This window comes from Amia ocellicauda, chromosome 2 (genome assembly GCF_036373705.1).
Source record: "Amia ocellicauda isolate fAmiCal2 chromosome 2, fAmiCal2.hap1, whole genome shotgun sequence".
Taxonomy (NCBI): Eukaryota; Metazoa; Chordata; class Actinopteri; order Amiiformes; family Amiidae; genus Amia; species Amia ocellicauda.
In genome coordinates, this window is record NC_089851.1 from 3,578,370 (window position 1) to 3,598,587 (window position 20,218).

The 20,218-nt window shown below is 40.8% G+C and overlaps 1 protein-coding gene across 1 annotated transcript; it reads left to right on the top strand.

The window, feature by feature from the left end:
* Positions 1-638: 638 nt before the first annotated feature.
* Positions 639-16,545, top strand: LOC136762753 (CMRF35-like molecule 6). The gene is made up of 6 exons (XM_066716315.1): positions 639-797; positions 8,598-8,930; positions 13,060-13,368; positions 15,360-15,483; positions 15,849-15,949; positions 16,216-16,545. The coding sequence occupies exons 1-6, from the start codon at positions 746-748 to the stop codon at positions 16,236-16,238; spliced, it is 942 nt and encodes a 313-aa protein (XP_066572412.1). The 5' UTR covers positions 639-745; the 3' UTR covers positions 16,239-16,545.
* Positions 16,546-20,218: the final 3,673 nt, after the last annotated feature.

Here is a 20,218-nt window from a genome sequence, read left to right on the forward strand (position 1 = left end):
GAAAAGTTAAAAAAATCAACTGTGATTAGAAAGAATAACTGCACACAACCCATTTAGTGAAATAAATCATAAATCAATTAAAGGTAATTAATTAAATGCCTATGACCATGACCATATTCCTTGGAAACTCTGGGTTTGTTTTAAAAGTCAATATGTGGTCTCCATCACCTTAATTTGGTTAAACCTCTCTGTGATACAGGCCATACAGACAGCATGCAGTAATTAACATTCTCAACAAGTGGAAATCTTTACACGCGTGTCACCAATCTGCAGAAAGAGAGAATCTGACTGCACATGGCAGACAGCTGAGAGGACACTGCAGATTGCTGATAGCCCTGCTCTCCCCAGGCATTGTCTCCCTAAACCATGGAGAAGACAGTCACTATAGCACTCAAACATCTAACAGCTATTGTCATTCTTTAATTGTCATGTTTTGTTTTTCCTTATGCCATGGCTGCCTCCACTGGTTCCATTACTGTTTATTGACGTGACACACCAGTGTGTTGGTCTGAGGATCATGAGTTTCAATCCACAGGAACGTTATCAGCCACTATATCAACCACAGAATTAAAAACCTGCTGCACTGTGACCCCGAGGGACCGGCTGTTTCACACACAGCTCAACCCAGTTCCTCTTTTGGCTGTTATTAGCTCTGCGGTAGAGGATCTGATGACACTGATAGCCGCTGCTGTCTCTCCAGGGCAGCGACTCACAGCCTCTCTGTGGAGCTGCTGTCCTGACAGGAATGGCTGCTGCTCTGCTCCTCCTCCTGCTGCCGCTCCTCTCTCCACTCCCAGGTAAAAGACATTCAATCACTCCTGCGTGTGTGGAGACCCGTTTGCAGGAGTTTCTCACTTTACACTTTACACTTTACATCACACAATGTTCACTGCCGACTTTCTTTAACTGCTTCTTGTTCAGTTATTCTTTGGCCATCAGGCATTTGCAACAGTGTCCATTTTCCTTTGAAACAACTGAATGGAAAAAACACAGATTTAACGTGGGATGTATCCCTTGCCTTACTCTAGGTTTAAGAAAACAAATTGAATACTTATATTCTTGATTTTTAAGAGAATGGCTGTCTGTCCATCTTTAGTGCATGGAGGTCTGCTGAGGGATTTGAGGTGTAAGAATTTACAAGGTCTGGAGTAAAAGGTAGTTGAAATGTCTAAAACAAGTAAACAGCCTCCTAGATAATGGTGAGTGGTGAAAATCAGAGATAACGGTCTTAAACTATGAATAAGTGTATAAAACTGTGGCTCTTCTAGCAGGAACCTGACTATCTCTGCGATGTTGCTGAAACTCTGTGCTGACTGTTATTCATTTGGTGTTTTGGAATTTGGAAAGTTTCTTTTTCCAGATGAAACCCTCACACAGCTTGGTCATGCAACATTTATTTTTCCACAGTTACTAAAACAAGATTTCAAACACACCTGAAACAATGATCAATAGTCAACACAAATATCCAAACACAACACATATGTACAAAAAATAACATTAGCAAATGAACTGTATAAATCCCTGTATAATACTTGCACAACTTAAAGCAATGTTTTACCACTGAACAAGAAATAGTGTTGTTCAAATATATTGGTTACACATCACTGCATATGATTAAGCATGGCAACATTGTATGTAAAACTATAAATCCAATATCTATTGTGTTTTTATTATATCTGCTGGTTAGTTTGGTATTTTGATGTACATATACAATATACTAGCTTAAACTAACATTTGCAACAATTAAAATATTGCAGTCCTAATAGACCATATTTGTTACTGCAATGACATTTATTACAGGAATCAGAATTGGATAATAGATCATTCATGTACTACAGTTCTTCATAATTTATAAAACAAAATTTCTGAAACTTTGTCCATTTTACAAAACTCAAACAGAAAGAAACTAAAACAAAATAAAATGTAAATGTGAGAGAATGCTTTATACATTTTCAAAACTTGCAAAAAATGTACTTGATCAATTGTATTGTAGTCTTGCATAACCACATGCTTAGACCAAATACAGAAATAGTCGTGTTTCTATTCTCACATGCAGTACGAGTGCCTGCACAAAACAAATATGGATTTGAATATATGATATATTCAAAATATATTCAAAATATGTTTTTGTCTGTAATCCTTGTATTATATGTTGAAAATATAAAACTTGTTTGAAATGCATCTCAAATTTTAAATATACAACCTTTTTGGCACACATTTCAACTATACATTAAAAATGTATACACGACCGGTCAAAAGTTTTAGAACACCCCATTTTTCCAGGTTTTATTGACATTTAAGCAGTTCAAGTCCAGTGAAAAACCTGAAATGGTACAAAGGTAAGTGGTAAACTGCCAGAGGTTAAAAAAAAAAGTTTAGGTTACCAAAAACTGAAAAATAATGTACATTTCAGAGTTATAAGACAGGCCTTTTTCAGGGAACAAGTAATGGGTTAACAACTTATAGCTGTTCTGCAGCAATGGAAGTAAATTAAGCCTTAAGAGTTAATGCTAACAATTCCTACAGGTGTCCCAAGTTCTGTTGATTACTTACAAACCCTCTGTCTGTATAAAACAAGTGTTGGAACAGACTGTGTCACAACACCCTCTTAAGCATTATTTGGACAGTATTGTACTGCAGGACGTAGTATATTACTATCATAATGGCGAGAAAAAGGCAATTAACAAAGGAAGACAGACAGACCATTATAACACTTAAAAGTGTAGGTCCTTTAGAGAAATTTAAAAGAAAGCCAAGGTGTAAGTGAGTACAGTTTCCTACACCATCAAAAGGCACTCTGACAGAAAGAGGTCTGGCAGACCCAAAGCCACAACAGAATCAGAGGACAAGTTTCTGAGAGTCTACAGCAGACAGGGGCTCGCAGGACATCAGATTCAAGCACAGTTAACACTAGTCGAAGTAAGCAAGTCTCAGTTTCAACTGTGAAGAGAAGACTTGGAGCTGCAGGTTTGACATTGTGGCAGTAACAAAGGCATTGCTAAGATGGCAAAATAAGAAAAAGAGGCTTGCCTGGGCCATGAAGCACCGCCAGTGGACTACTTATGGACTGATTAATCAAAATTTGAAATCTTCGGTTCATCAAGCAGGGTTTTTGTGTGCCGTCGAGTAGGCGAAAGGATGGTTCCTCAATGTGTGACACCAACTGTCAAACATGGAGGAGGAGTGTGATGGTCTGGGGCTCTTTTGCTGGATCCAGAGTCGGTGACTTGCACAGAGTGAGTGGCAAGATGAACCAAAACGGCTACCACAGCATTTTGCAGCACCATGCAATACCCTCTGGTATACGCCTAGTTGGTCAGGGGTTCATCCTACAGCAAGATAATGCCCCAAAACATACCTCCAGGCTATGTCAGAACTACCTTAGAAGAAAAGAACAAGACGGTAGGCTTCAAATCATGGAATGGCCAGCACAGTCTACAGACTTAAACCCCATCGAGCTGGTTTGGGATGAACTGGACAGAAGGGTGAAAGCAAAGCAACCTATAAGTGCAACACAGTTGTGGGAACTTCTGCAACAGTGTTGGGAAGAACTTTCCAAACAATATTTGATTTCCAATGTAGAAAGAATGTCACAAGTGTGTTCGGCTGTTATATCTGCAAAAGGTGGCTACTTCGACGAGTCAAACATTTTGATGACATTTTGTTACAAAATAAATAATGAAATCATTTTGTTTATCTCTAATTGTTTATTTGTTCTTTGCTTTAATTTCAGAGTACATTGAGACATTAACTGCGTATATTTCAATAAAACCTGGGAAAATCTGAAAACTTTTGACCGGTAGTTTATGTATTTTGTATCTGTATTAAATGGTTAAGCGGATGAGTCTTATCTAACACCTTGTACAGTTCGACAGGAAACTGCAGAAGACTAATGGCACCATGACGCCCATGTGATCACACTCTGTATTTATGTCTTGTAAGGTGGTGAGATGGAAATAGCTGAGCTGCAGGTCACTGAACAGTGTGCACAGTGCTAAAGCAGAAGTATAGGGTCTTCATTTCCCCCTAAATGTATTAAAACTTAATACAACAAAGTGTTCCCTTAGTCCCCCAATCATGAGTCTCCCCCCTGGAGATTCCCCCGGGACTGATAAGTCAGGCCAGAACACCTTCTCTTTATGACGGCAATGGGTAAAATGACTTCTTGAAGGGAATTGGCTAAACAGAATGGTTCAAAACGGAGCAACATTTAAAGGGTGACAATAAAAAAGGATAACATAGTAGTCATTCTACATCTGTACGCCACTGAAGGCACCACCTTCATTTTAGGTTAATTCGGTTATTTGTATCTAGCACTGGAATTACAGTAAAACAATTAGTTGTTGATCTTTAAAAGTTTAAAAGTGATTGCAAATTAAAAACATAAAATATTCAAATATTAAAACCATTAAAATAAGTTAAAAGTGAAAAATAGGGGGGATAGGGCTCTGAGCAGCCTATCAGTCAGGCTGGCCACCGTAAGAGTATCTGAGCCACTGCCCAAATCCACTTCCTCTAGGCGCCTCTTATGCTCTACGCTTTTAGCACATTTTCAGATCCAATTCTATATGGAAGCATATATAGAATATATAACTCTATTAATATGTCACCACAGTGGACAGAGAGCAGAAGACACAGCAATATTAATATGACACCACAGTGGACAGAGAGCAGAAGACACAGCAATATTAATATGACACCACAGTGGACAGAGAGCAGAAGACACAGCAATATTAATGTGACACCACAGTGGACAGAGAGCAGAAGACACAGCAATATTAATGTGACACCACAGTGGACAGAGAGCAGAAGACACAGCAATATTAATATGACACTTCGTGCTCCGTTTCTCAGACTCTGTCGGCTCTTCTGAGAAGCTGCTGGGCCCACGTGACTTGCTTGCTGTCCAATGGCGTCAGTCAAATATATTGACAATGTTCCTCCCTCTCCGTGATCGCTTGTGAAAATGCTGCAGCGGCTGCTTTATTTTTCAGCAGTTGCACTTCAGGGCCACCGTACTTGAGCCTTTAAGACCTGATTCCACAAAGAAAAAGAAACATGTCAGACTGTTTCCTACACCAGGGCTGCGTCCCAAACCGCACCCTCGCTCACCCTTCGACAAGTGTACACTGGCGTGACGTAGTGCTGACGTCACAGAGTGTGCACTAGAGTGAGGAGGGTGCAGGTGAAGATAAAAGCGCTCAGTGGGACTCAGTGCGGCGCCAGCATTCAGCGCCTTTGCCTTTGAGCCAAAAGTACCTACGCAGTCTTTTCAAGTCATCTGTCTCCTGTATTTAATTTCAATAATAATTTTGAAATACATCACTTCCTAGTTTTATAGGATATTACTTCAGTAATTAATTTATTGGATGCCGAAACGTGTTTTGCCTGAACTTTCTAATTATATATTTAAATCATGATTATATAATGTTTTTTTTTAAATCTATCTATGTATTATAATTTCTTTGGTACATAATGCAACCATTTCTACAACTGTCCAGCTAGCATTACATCACGTCTACACACCGCCGCTGCCATGTTGTCCCAATTGACGTGTCTCCGACTTTAACGCGGAGTTGTGGGACTTCAGCGCAGTGTTGCCAATTTAGCGAGTTTGTCGCTAGATTTGGCGACTTTTTAGACATGACGGCGATATTATTAATGTGAATGCGACAGAGAGCTAATTTAGCTACTTTAAATAAAATCGGGTGATAATATAGCGACTTTCTATTTCAAACATGATCTAAAACATAATACTTGAATAAAGATAACGCCATGCAATTCCTTCTGTTTCTATAGGTTATAGCAACTGTCAATGTGCGGACCTACATCCCGCTGATCTATAGGTTATAGTGACCGGCATTAATGCTGAAGCGCCGCGTCGCGCCGGAGTCCCAGAGCTTTTCTGTAAAAGCAGCCGCTGAGATCCGTCTCTGATGAGCAGCAGCGACTGCGGGTCTGGATTGTGTCCGTGTTAAAACAGAGACAGAGACACTAGAGCCACACAGCCTGAGAGGACAGGACTTTGTCTGTTTTATTATCTGTGCGTAATAAATACACGTTTCTGTTAGAGATGTTAGGAAGAGCTAAACGTGTACAGACAACATTATATTCACACACGCATGTTCACATGAGAATACGGTTCCATGTGCAACAATAACAATACATATTTGCTATTTAGTATTATTATCATCATTTGTGCTGCTATACATGTATTTTAAATGGCGCAATGCGACTCAATTAATGTACTACTCTTACTACAGATTTGTAACTGCAAACGTATTATTTATAATGTACTTATCAGATCCTTAACCAGGCAAGTTACAGCTGAAACAAAATACACACGTTTCACGATTAATCATCCAGATACAATATAGCCGGTTTAAGTGAACTAAAGTGTGCACGTCATGGCGTTTATGGGCGCATTTATTAAACCAGTCCTTATGTTTTAGAGGGAAACCCAGATCTGCTGTATTAATGTATTCGTTAATTTATCTTGTAAATGGACACGTTAACTGAATCGTGTTCCTTCACACGGACTGTGTCTGGACTGTCCTGCACACATTGACACACAGCCTGAACAAAATATTAATACATTATTATCCTTCAGTTTATTGTAACTGGTCAGCGCTGCACCGGTCTGTGAATCACAGGTTTAATGCACTGATTTTAACTGTCTCAGTCAGTGTCTCTGTCCGTGATTTCACTCCACGCTGCTAATAAACTGTCATTTCTTCGTGATCGCACCGGCACTTGAGATGATATGTGTCTGATGTCCTCCTGTGTCTCAGTCCAGCGCTCCTCTCCTCTGACAGTGAATCGTGTCCTCAGTGGGACGGACGTTACGGACACGTCCAGCACATTGTTAAGCTCCATAAAACACGTTGTTCTTATTATTAGTAGTATTTGTATTTCTTGCGCCGCCCGTGGACACTAGTCTTTAATATCATACTTTCCCCACTAGCGCCCCTCGCCGCCGAGCTGAACCAGTCAAAGCTAGTTATCAGTTGTATGTCCTCCTCGCTCCCTATCCCGTAGCCCTTGACTGTCACCTACATCTTGACAGCACTTCACTTACTGTACTTGTGTAAATTGTAAATTGCAATTTGTAAAATGTATCAGTTTGAATTGCTATGTTTTAGCTAAATTCAATTTGTATCGATTGATGCCTTGTACTTCACTGTATTTTTGCACCTTGTTTGCACTTATGTTGTAAGTCGCCCTGGATAAGGGTGTCTGCCAAGAAATAATAATAATAATAACAATAATAATAATAATAATAATAATAATAATAATAATAATAACAATAATAATAATAATAATAATAATAATAATAATAATAATAATAATAACAATAATAATAATAATAATAATAATAATAATAATAATTGACAATATAGTAACAGCGGGCCGCTTGCTCTATCTCGGCGGTTATTTCTTTTCGAGGCGATTTGTTAGAAATGGCGGAAAAATGTCTAAAAAATATGAACAACATTTCCGACAGACATGGTTAAAGGAGGATGATTTCAAACTTTGGCTGAAGTCTGTTGCTGGGATGGCAAACATAGCTTACTGTAAGTTTAGTAAAACTACACTGAATGCAAAAAAGTCGGACCCGATTAAACACGCAAATACTGCAAAGCACATTAATGCACAAAAGCCCTCACGGATAGCAGGCAGTTCATTCTCTGGATTCAGACACTTACTGAGACAACTCTGTACATTGTACTCGATTCAAACTCATAGCCTAACAGACTTTACATTGTACTAGACACACACAATGCAATCACAAATATTCATACAAATATACACAGACATTACACAAGTGTTTTTGTAAACATGCAGAGTTTTTCTCATATTTTTTGGTAAATATGCACATAGTGGTTTGTTATGGCTGAGCGCTGTGTGAGAGAAAAGAAAGTTTCTGTCGCTTCTAACTTTCTCGGAGTGATTGAGAGCTACAGGGAATGAATATATTACAGTACGTACGGAAGCACAGAGACGCAAACACGCGTAAAGGGCGGACACTGCAAAATGCAAATGAGACGTGGTGACGTAACAAACACGTTAATTAGCGTAACACCATGTAGCGACTTTTCGAGCAGGCTTTATAATTGCATTGAAACTAGTGGGCAACGCAGCCGCTTCCGCTTGTGTTCACTCCGCCGAAGGAAGCCGTGAAGGACAAACAGCGCGACTGGGCTCCTTCATCGCCCCTGAGGGACAGACCGCGTTTATGGACACCGGACACCGGAGCAGCGAGACGGGGGAGAAGTGTGGATTAGACACGCAAAGAAAATGTCTGTTTCCTTCCAGTGCAGTGAGCGGACAGGATCTCTCTCTCAATAAGAGACACATTATACACTGGAGCCGCTGTCATACATACACAGCGCCATTACAGGGGTCATGCCCCTAGAGAGAGAAAAGCGCTGAAGTAAAGACATTACGAGATTAATTACATAGACAATGAAGGTGAAACACATCAAAACGTGCACAAAAACACCAGTGTTACACGTTATAGATAAACATGTGTTCAGCGGTTCTATATAAAACACATGGTCAGGTTTTAATCCTTTCCCGTCGCGCTGCTGTTGCAGGTGCTGATGCCGTGTCAACACTGAGAGAGACCATCGTCCGGACAGGAGCATCAGTCACCATCCCTTGTCACTACGAGGACAAACACAAAAGCCGTGTGAAAACCTGGCTCCTTTACGATAAGTGGGGCAAATTCAATACTCTTATAAGGACTGACTCTCCAATCACAGACAGTGATAAAGTGTCCATCTCTGACGATCCAGCCCAGGGGGTCTTCACTGTGACCATGAGGGGACTGGAGACGGGGGACTCAGGCCATTACTATTGTGCTGTGGAGACAGAGGGGCCCAGGACACGTGATGACAGAGCAGACCTGCTCATCAGAGTTAATGCAGGTAAGACCTTAAAATCATCTTCCACTCACTTAGTTAAAACATCAAAGTTTATTTGTCACATCCACAATGGCAGTGAGATGCTTTTTCTAGGGGCCTCCTAACTGTATATACAGTAATAATAATATTAAAGTCAATATACAACCATGAATATATATAAGAAAAACACAACAAAATCAAGTAAAATCAAGTGTATACATAAATACAGGGCAATGCAAGCGGACAGTGCAAATACACAGATGTGCAAATGAGCAAATAAATAAGGTATTGCAGCGACCTGCCCAAAGCAGGGGACTGTCCGTGTTGTGTGCATTGTAAGGTCCACGCCTGGGCGGGCGGCGGATTGTACATAGTTACCCAGTTAGTTCTCTTGAACCCGGGCTGGGTTGCCGGTCTGGCGGGAGTTGAGGGCAGGGGATCCGGACTGAGGAGTGAGTTGGCGCGGAGCAGCGAGAGTGAGCGGACGCTGTATGCGAGTGTCAATCTGTGCGTCACTGGGGGTTATTTCTGTTATTTTGGCGTGGGTCCCAGCCAATAGGGATCCCTAGTTCTGTGTGAAAAAGACTGGTGTCTGCAGTCCGTCTTCTCAAAATGAATAAAAGAGACCCCCGCTCGCTACAATACAGTATATACACTGAAGTCCGTACACCCCGACTGAGGAGGGACCCCTGCGCCTCTCTATACATCCCCTAGGATGTGTGACTACCATGCCGGTCCAGCTCCCCTGCCAGTGATCACCTATCCCACACCTTCACCCCACAGCCAACACAACCCAGCCAACACACAGGACAGGGACTCCCACCATTACAGTGTGATGCACAGCCTCCTGCATTTAGTGTCAACTCAGTCTCTCCTCTTTCTTAGGAGTGACAATAATGGGTTTTTGCTCTTTACCCTCGGACCCATTTCCCCCTGTTTGGTGCTTTTGTTTGCAGTTTTATAACCCTGACATACAGATATGTGTGACCTATCAAATGAAAGCAGACAGACTGTAGAATAATGTTCTGTATAGTTGATTATGATTAGACACATAGAATTACAACACTATCACACTTTATTCCCAAACAAGAAATGCTTGTTTTTGTAATTTTCACACACATTTGTAAAAACCTAGCTTTTTCTGAGCAACTTTGAGTAACTGTAGTGACAAGTGGAATTTATGAATTAATTTTGGGAGTAAACAACTCCGATATCATCACACTCGCTTACACTCAAAGAGTAAAAATACTCGTCATCAACACAAACCCCCAGCGCTTCATTCTCTTGCATCCCACCACCTCCCTGTCACCAACCGCCTTGGCTCAGTCCCTGTAAGGGGGGGGTTGATGGTCCGGACCGGCTCCAGCCAAGAGAGTAAGCCAAAATCAAATAAAATCACTTCCCCCGCCCCAGCGCTAATTGGTGTTGTGAAACTACTGAATGTCCACATATCACTGCATGAAATTGCTTACAAAACCTGCAAACTCTTTGTAAACTACAGGAACCTACAAGTGTACTAAATTTACACAGTGAAACTGCTTTGTAAACTAAGTTTGCACAGAGTTTACAAAGATCTGCTACCTTGTAGCTCTTCATGTATATCTGTACACAAGGTAATGTGTAAACTTCAGGTTCACAGACGTATACATCATCTTTGGCAACTTAAATTACACAAACACTGTAGGTCATCACTTCACTAATAGTAAACTTTAGGTTTCTGTACAGTTTGAAGAACACTGTAGTGTGTAAACTTTAAGTATCCACATGTCTAGACACCTGTAGTTACTGGGGAACTGAACGTTTACAATGATTTCCATATCAATCCTGACAAGATTAAGGGGGATGGCTAATCCAGTGATAAACCCTAAAGAGTTATTGTGTTCCATGTTACACTTGTATTAGAAACATAAGTCTTATTAGTTCTTAGAAAGTGTTGATTATGTAATTGCTGTGCTTTGAGACAACCTGTACGAGATGTTTGTGTAAATGCAAGCATAATGTGAAAATTACATTTATTGGTTTATATCTAGCAGTAATAAAACAGTCTCTTCAGTCTCCTCAGTCACACGGCCATTCTCTTTTCTCTGGCTTTTGGTGTCTGTTACAATATTGAATTAGTTACCTTGAAATTGTATTAGTTGTATAGTGGGGTTAACAAATAAATAATGTCAGCCACCATTTACCATAGGTTATCAAAGTCAGGTAAAATTAAATTCTCTCGATCTGGTACTGTAATGTTTGTAAATGTATTGTAAACAAAGTTTTCGTAATAAGTAATATGCATGTAATTATGGCTTAAACATTTTATTGGTACACAAAAGGTACATATGTAGTATAAATCATTAAACAAGTTTAAGTTTAATTTAAATATTATGCAAATGTTACAAAGTATTTTGATTAGTTTACATATACAGCATGTAAAAATAAAATAAAAAATGCATTCTAGTTATATGTAAATATATTGTAAATATAAGGCTTTGAAATAGTTTACCACAATAAAAAATGACATGACCATGACAGTTTAAACTTCTGTAAATCAAATGGTTTACTGCATTTGTAAACCATTAGTTTCTTGCAGTGTATGTACAGCCATTGTCTGCGTAATTGATCATGATTAGACAAACTCAATTACAGCACAACCAGATTTTACACCAAAAATGTGTGTTGAAGAAACATCGATATGACCATCATTTTGGGGGGGATTTTATTATCTGACAAATTGTGTTAATAACTCTGAATCTGCAACGGGTGGGACAGATCTGGTGACATTTGGATTTCAAAGAATTGAGTAATGAAAAAAGTACTGAACATATTTTGAAAAATGTGTAACATTTTTAGGAAATGTACCCTTTTGGATCATGTTGAAAATAAACTACAAATAACGAATGTAGGCACACCGGTACTTTATTTTCAGATATAATCCCAAACTGTAGATGCAAACACAGCAGCAGGCGGCTGGAGCCCGTGGTCAGCTTGGGGGATGGGCCACCTGGGTCAGCTGGCTGACCATCTTTTCATTATTAACACTGGAACAGCTTCAGATCCGCTGGGTCGTGCAAACAGAGACGCACAGTTTGTATTGCATGCTTTCCATTTGTAGATTTTATTGCTCAATTAAAAAAACACATGTAGATGTAAACAAAAGATAAACACATTTACACCGGGCTCTGTTTTACACTACATTTATTTATACATTTGTGTATCACATTTACAGTAGTTGAGCTGTTATCTTTCGAAGCACTGCCCAAACACAAGGGGTTTATCTCACTACCATAGGAACCTCATTGAAACAGTGTGTGTCGAAGCTGCTATAGGCCCCTGTGTAAACAGGCCCTTCTGTTTCCTGTCTGTGTACAATGTGACGCACACACAGGGACTTCCTCTTTGCCGTTTCGCCCTTGGATCCTCAGGTCGAATGCAAAGTCTTGTTTGTGTTTATTGTCTTTTTTTAATTCACTGAGAAAGCTTGAACTGTATTTTTGTTTGGCTGGCTATATATATATCTACCCACCGCTATAATAATTGTAGTCTTTGTGTATTATGTTCTCTGTGTGTGTGTTTGTGATATTGTGTTGTGGGTGTGCATGTGCGATGCCTTGCTACCCCGCTATGTGTACAATTCGCTGGCACACAGCGCTGTCGCCCCACTCCTATCTGTGCTGGTCAAGCAGGAGGCGAGTGCTCCTGTGTTAAGCGAGAGCACAAGACCTGGCCTCTCTTTGCCCCACTTTGCAGGTTACAGCACAGTAGAGCTCGCTGTCTCCCTCTCCTAGCTGTGCTAGTTGGGCAGGAGGCGAGTGCTCCTGTGCCCAGTGGAGGGACACATGAGCTGGTCTCCTGCCTCCTCCACTCTGTATATGGTTCATTAGTTACTGTTGTAGGTGAGGATAGAGGTGCTACTGGCCACTCTCTGCATTACTGTTCTTAGTAGGATGTGGCCCCAAGGGGCCAGTATGGATCTACTGTCTCCATGTAAAAAGTTTACAGAATCCGAACAGTAAACTGAACATTTATCTTGTGAAATCGAGTGTAGAACTTCTTAAAAATGGTTCATCCTTTTCCACATATTTTATTCATAGAAACATATTTCAGTTTACCTATAAAATGATTTCATGATTGTATTGTAAAGCTGCTCTAATGTCTCTGTCTGCAGACGCTGGGGTGCCGTATGTGGTCAATGCCACAGTAACAGGACAGATAGGAGGGGAGGTCAGTGTCCAGTGTCGATATGGAAACCCTTACCGGTCCAGACAGAAACAGTGGTGTAGGAGTGGAGACTGGAGCTCCTGTCAGAAAGCAGGAAGCCCTGGGACTGCAGGACACGGCTCTGTCCTGATCACTGACCACACAGCGGAGGGACTCTTCAGTGTGACTGTGAGCGGACTGCGGCCGGAGGACCAAGGCTGGTACTGGTGTGATATATCTGACCAACAGCTTCCTGTTTACCTTAAAGTTACTGAAGGTAAGGATCAGCAGTATTTAGCTTCAACATCAGTAAGTGATGATTACTAGTTTATGTATGAATGTAAAGGTCTTATGGCCAAACACAAACACAGCAAACGCACAACAAGCTTCAGTCTCTTGTGTGTTTCCATGTCCTGTGACTCTTTTGTACTTTCTCCTGTCTCAGCTGTTCCATAGTCAGGTGTGTGTTATTCCCTCATTAGTTCAATTACAGGTAAGCAGATAAAAGGTCTAGATTTGATTTCAAGTGTGGCATTTGCATTTGGAATCTGTTGCTGTTAACCCTCAATATGAATCCAAAGAGCTGCCACTGCGAGTGAAGCAAGCCGTCATTAGGCTGAGAAACCAAAACAATTTCTAAAAATCCTCCTGTTTGAGGAAGTTGAGATAAGGAGTGCTATGTGAATAACCCTGTCCTTGTCTATACTTAATGTTGTCTGTACTTGATGTGCTTTATATAAAAATAGGAAGATCTGCATCCAGACTGTCTGTACCATACAAGGAGTTGTTTCTCTCTGTGGTTCTCAAGAGAAACTTGTCAAAGATATTGTCGGACTGCTCTCTGTGTTATGAGTTATGATAACGGACAAATTCCCTGTCTGCCCAGCAACTAGATCTGTAATATGTCCTAAAGAGACTGACATGTCTGAGGAGATTGGCAGAGAGTCCGTCGCGTCATGTACTATATCATATAAATATGTGTGTGTGTAAATTGCCTTTAAGGATCTGCTGTCATAGAGACCTCTGTGATCACATTCTTCCAAGCTGCTTGTATCGCAATAAACTTCTATCTTCACATATTTCTGGTTCATCGGTCTGACTTATTGGAAAAATCCATACACAGATAAAAGGTGGATTCAACAAAACCAATCGGAGAGATAGCAAAAACAAATCAACTATTGGTACATTCTTAAAAAGAAAGAACGCACTGGTGAGCTCAGGAACACCAAAAGGCCCAGAAGACCACGGATAACAACTGTGGTGGATGACAGAAGAATTCTCTCCCTGGTGAAGAATAACCCCCTGACAACAGTTGAAGTTGAAGCAGCAGGATGAATTGTGAAGTGTTTAGGGCTATATTATCTGCTCAGATTCAGCCAAATGCTTCAAAACTCATTGTACGGTGCTTCACAGTGCAGATGGACAATGACCCGAAGCATACTGCAAATGCAACCCAAGACTTTTTTAAGGTGAAGAAGTGCAATGTTCTGTAATGGCCAAATCATTCACCTGACCTGAATCCAGTTGAGCAGCATTTCACTTGCTGAAGGCAAAACTGAAGGCAAAACAGCCCAAGGACAAGCAGGAACTAAAGACAGCTGCAGTGCAGGCCTGGCAGAGCATCACCAGGGAAGAAACCCAGCATCTGGAGATGTCTATGGGTTCAGACTTCAGGCAGTCATTGACTGCAAAGGATTTGAAACCAAGTATTGAAACTCACAATTTAATTCATGATTATGTTAGTTTGTCCAAATACTTTTCAGCCCGTAAAACTGGGGGACCACATATATAAATGGGTGTAATTCCTGCACCGTTCACCCAATTTGGATATAACTACCCTGAAATTAAAGGTGAAAGTCTACATTTAAAGCACATCTTGTTTCCTTTCAAATCCATTGTGGTGGTGTACAGAGCCAAAATGATGACAATTGTGTCACTGTCTAAATATTTATGGACCTAACTGTATCTCCCTACATGTTTCTTTACAGACCTGCCTGCTGTCCCTGTTCCCTATGCTTTTTCCTTCGATCTGGCTCATTATTTTTTCTGCATAAATAAAAAAACACACTAAAGAACTAAGTAAAATGCAATTATACATGAAATTGCACATTTTAAGTACACATTTGTGTAAATTCAGGTTGTGTACAATGTGGTGCTATCTTATTTTTTTGTTTTAAAAGGCATAGAAAAACATTGCACATGGATGTTGTTTTGTTTGTTTGTTTTTTGTGTGATTTGTAAGCTGAATTCTGATTCGCTCTATTACAGCAACAGCAACAGCAACGGCAGCACCTACATCACAGCAAACCTCTTCAGCTGTTCACACAGCTCCACCTGCACCTACAGATAAAGACAGCGGAGGTGAAGGATGTGAGAAGCACAACGCCAACAGGTACACATATGTTATCTCTCAAGTGGGAAGCACTGGGGTTACACCAATCCCCATGGAAAGCTATCGAACCATGTTTCTATCAGAGCCGCCTATAGGTGCCTCTGTGACTGTAGGAGACCTCGTTCTCCAGCTTGCTGGGATCGATCCTCTTGTTCCGCTCTTCCCTGACCACATGGCCGAGTGTTTTGGCCTCGCTTCAGGCTGGTTAGAGCTTTAAATGATTTTAACACCTCAAATCACAAAGGTCCAAAGCAGGAATTGTTAAGTGAATACAGAACCGACCAGGACAGCCTAAAATCTTATTCAGTCTTAGCAGCTTAAAAAGAAGTCATGACACCACACCTACATCATTGACTCTCCTGCAGCCTAACTGAACTCGCGCTGAACGTCCTGGGGAAGATGACCGTGTTCCTGCTCTTCTTGACCTGCTCCGTCATCGCCATCGGGAAGATCTGGAAGAACCGCAGTGAGTTACAACACAACTATTCGTTCTGCCTACAGAGCCATTGTGACTCACGTTATGAAAGGTGAAATAGATGTGCACTGCAGTGTATATGTATGAGAGCACACACCTTGATATTCAGCAAACACACCCGAGTATATCAGAGAGACATACATGCTTTGGCTGCTAGTTGCATGTCCTCTTCATTGTGGCTTTCTGCACATGAGGACCTGCACAGTGTCGCTCTGGTCTTCCTCACAGGAATCGCTAATCCGTCCTGTTTCCCACAGCCGCCAAACAAGATGCCCTTTGATGTCGACCCACAATGCCTGAAAGAACAGGTCTTTTGATCTGGCAGCACAAACACACGGCCTCTGGAGCTCCGTCTGCAGGAGTTCCTCACCGAGCCCTGGATGGACATTAGAGAAAGGCGACTCCAGCAGCGGTCCCAACACATAGGGACATTGAGCGTCACATTATAATAGAAACAATTCTATAACTCTCCTCAATAGGGTCCACCAGGTCGTTTTATTATCTATCTCTCTATCATCTATATAACTGTCTGCACTGTATATCATCTTACTGCTAATAAATTATATTACATGACAGTTTTCAAACTATTACACTGTGTCTGAGAGGTGAACAGGAGTGGAGGAGTGGTCTCACACACACACACCAACATTGACACACACTAACACACTCTGACACACACATACGCACTCCCGGTCATCCACACTGACACACGCACACTCTCACACAGAGCTGTTTCTAGCCATGAGCCGCTAGGGGGCCCCCAGTAAAAAATTATAATTGGAAATATATTTAATTTATTTATTTTCTATAATTGATTTTCATAAATGATCACAGTTTTCAAAGAATGTGCAGATTTTGTTCATGAGCAAGTCGTGCCCAGGACATTCCTTTCAGACCTTCCAGTTATGAGTCCAAAGCCCTAACCACTACTCCACAGTGCTGCCAGTACTAGTGCATTGTACAGTCTGAACATCACTGCCCTTGTTCTCAATTCTACACTTTTGACAATATACCCTAACATTGTGTTTGCCTTTTTTTATTGCTTCCCCACATTGTTTGGATGGAGAAAGTGAGGAGTCCACATAGACTCCTAGGTCTTTCTCATGCGTTACTTCATCTAGTTCTATTCCTCCCATAGTGTAATTATAGTGGACATTTCTGTTACCTGCATGAAATACCTTGCACTTGTCCACATTGAATTTCATCTGCCAGGTATCAGCGCACAACTGAATATTATCTAAGTCCCTTTGAATAGCCTGTGCTGCCGAGATTGTGTCTGAGAGCCTTGTAACACAAATGTCCACCTTGTCTCTCACACTGCTACAATATGTATTATATAAGCGTTTTAAACACGTCAATGCTCATTTGTAATTCACCAAGAGCTATTGACAGATAAAGAGCAATTTGACACCGTTTAAATAAGTGATTTTAATATATAAGGTATGGCATGAAAATGTGTTACTATGAGTGAATTTAATATGTATTTTGCTTCTGTATCCTAAGACATTATTTGTAATCATCTCTCAAGATTACTATTACTTTAGGAGAGACCATTTTGGCCATTTTTATTAATAAAGGCTAAACGTTTTCTATCGGGGGAGCATCAGGGGAAGTTCCCTGATATTCTCAAAGTTTTACAGGAAGCAAGTTATATTTATACAATCTGGTTATGCTTCCTCTATGGCAAATTCACGCCAATGGTCTTAAACATCTGGGGTCTCATCCTGCATTGGAGGATGGTATCTAGGCAGACGGTATTCATACAAGATCGTGTACATAGTTTAGATATTGCAACATATGTCCCCTTTGCCCTACTTAGACAACTTGTTATTGTAATTTGGGATTTTTGCTAGTACAGCAGAATATATTTTTGGTTAGTGGAAAAATACCGACTGAACAGTACTTCTTTATGCAGTACACAATGTTATTAAAAACAAGAACATGGTATGGACACGACGTGTTTTTTATAAACACCGTTATTTTGAACTACTGTATAAGTTTCCTTTTATCAGTAAAATGCAGTATTTTTAACTGTATTGCATATCCATTGAGTTCAACTTGGGCACATTTCCAAATGAATCAATATTACTATCTAAACCTGAAAAGTAGACCATTTTGTTTTTCAACAGTTAATTTTAAATGGCTGTAAAGAAAAGGCATAAACTGAACAAAAATAATACAACATGCACAAATATACACTTTTGAGTAAAAACTGAGAAAGATCTCTTGTTTATAAAGGCAGTTTTATTTCTTCTTGGCCAGGGTCACTTAATGATGGATTTGCCCTTATTAGCATTTTCATCCAATGCACTCATTCAATCTCAATGCACCCCTAATACTACAGGAGCTGATTTCAACTGTCAAATCAAAAAAAATGATTAGGAATAATTGATTGAAGGTGACACGGGTGTAATTAAAAATGTATCGGTAATTTGTAAGTTGTGGTCCTTCCTCCAGATCAGTTCATATTCCTTGAGAAATGGCCTTGCAGTGGCATCACACATGAGCTGTAGCAGACAAATGCTCTGAGGTCTTTCTCCCAGTTTATGCAGCATGAAGATCACGACACAAACTGACTGCAGCTCTGAGAGGTTCTCTCATGAAATCCCTTCACCTTCAGAACAGCCCCTATCACAGGTCTGCGATCACACATCTGCCAGAAGGCTTACACTTCTCATCAGGTATCCTATATGCAGAAAAAGTTATCCTATTTGTAACCTCTCCATTCCTTTAATGCCATACATTATTTTATTGCTGTGAGAATGTAATTAAACCAATGTAATTGGAAAATAGAGGAGCATCTTAATGAAAACCATATTCTTGCAGATAGTCAACATGGGTTTAGATTATGAACTGGTTGATGTATAGGAAACAGAGGGTGTCGATTAGAGGAGTTGTTTCTAACTGGAGTGAGGTTGTTAGTGGAGTTGCAGGGCCTGTGCTTTTTCTAATCTATATTAATGATCTGGACTCTGGGATAGTTAGCAAACTTGTCAAATTTGCAGATGATACTAAAATAGGTGGCTCAGCAGATACAATCTTGGCGGCACAGGCTATTCAAAGGGACTTAGATAATATTCAGTTGTGGGCGACACCTGGCAGATGAAATTCAATGTGGACAAGTGCAAGGTAATACATGCAGGTAACAAACATGTCCACTATAATTACACTATGAGATGAAGTAACGCATGAGAAAGACCTAGGAGTCTATGTGGACTCCTCACTTTCTCCATCCAGACAATGTGGGGAAGCAATAAAAAAGGCAAACACAATGCTAGGGTATATTGTCAAAAGTGTAGAATTGAGAACAAGGGCAGTGATGTTCACACTGTACAATGCACTAGTTAGAGCTCATCTGGATACTGTGGACAGTTCTGGGCTCCGCACTTCAAGAAAGATATCGCTGCTCTAGAGGCAGTTCAGAGGAGAGCAACCAGACTTTTTTCAGGTCTGAAGGGAATGTCCTACTGAGAGACTGAGGAACTGAACCTTTTCACCCTGGAACAGAGAAGACTATGTGGGGACTTGATCCAAGTCTTCAAAATCATCAAAGGCATCGACCACAAACCAGAGGAGCTTTTCCAGTTCAGCAGGAACACATGCACCCGGGGACACAAATGGAAATTGGGCTTCAAGGCATTCAAGACAGAAAACAGGAGACACTTCTTCACACAGAGAGTCGTCACAATCTGGAACAAACTCCCCAGCGATGTTGTATGGAGAGAGAGAGAAAGATAAATGGGAGAAGTGAGCAGCAGAGCGGGGAGAGAAAGCCTGTCCCACAGCTCCACTGAGACTCCAACAGTGTGGACAGTCCGGGTCATAGAGCAGACCAGACTGTCACGACACTGTGGCAAGATAAATATCCGTGTGGTACAAGGGATTCACGAACAAGACTGTTGAGAAGGAAGACCGGCTTGATTGCCATTGCTAGGGCTGAGCTGTTGCTCCTGCACTCTCCTGCATTCTTGCTGCTTGCTGGCAGTGTCTACTGAGAGGAAATAGGAAAGACTGAATTAAATAGATTTACTTATTAACTGTTTATTAAGGGCAATTAGAGGTACCTGTGTTAGGGGAGATTAGGGTACCTGTGTTAGGGTACCTGTGTTAGGGGTGATTAGGGATCCCCCAACCTCCATAATCAGGAGTGGCGCAGTCAGGACTACGGAGGTCACTGTCACCTGTGACACCTAGTGAACAATATAATCAGTGATAAAGAGAGCTTCTGTCAGTCTGTGACGTTTACTATATGGAGGAAAT

Bases quoted from the DNA above. Each gene is read 5' to 3' on its own strand.
- LOC136762753 (XM_066716315.1), top strand. From the start codon at position 746: ATGGCTGCTGCTCTGCTCCTCCTCCTGCTGCCGCTCCTCTCTCCACTC. The intron at 13,369-15,359 runs GTAAGGATCAGC...GCTCTATTACAG, and splicing joins TTACCTTAAAGTTACTGAAG to CAACAGCAACAGCAACGGCA. The intron at 15,950-16,215 runs GTGAGTTACAAC...TGTTTCCCACAG, and splicing joins GAAGATCTGGAAGAACCGCA to CCGCCAAACAAGATGCCCTT.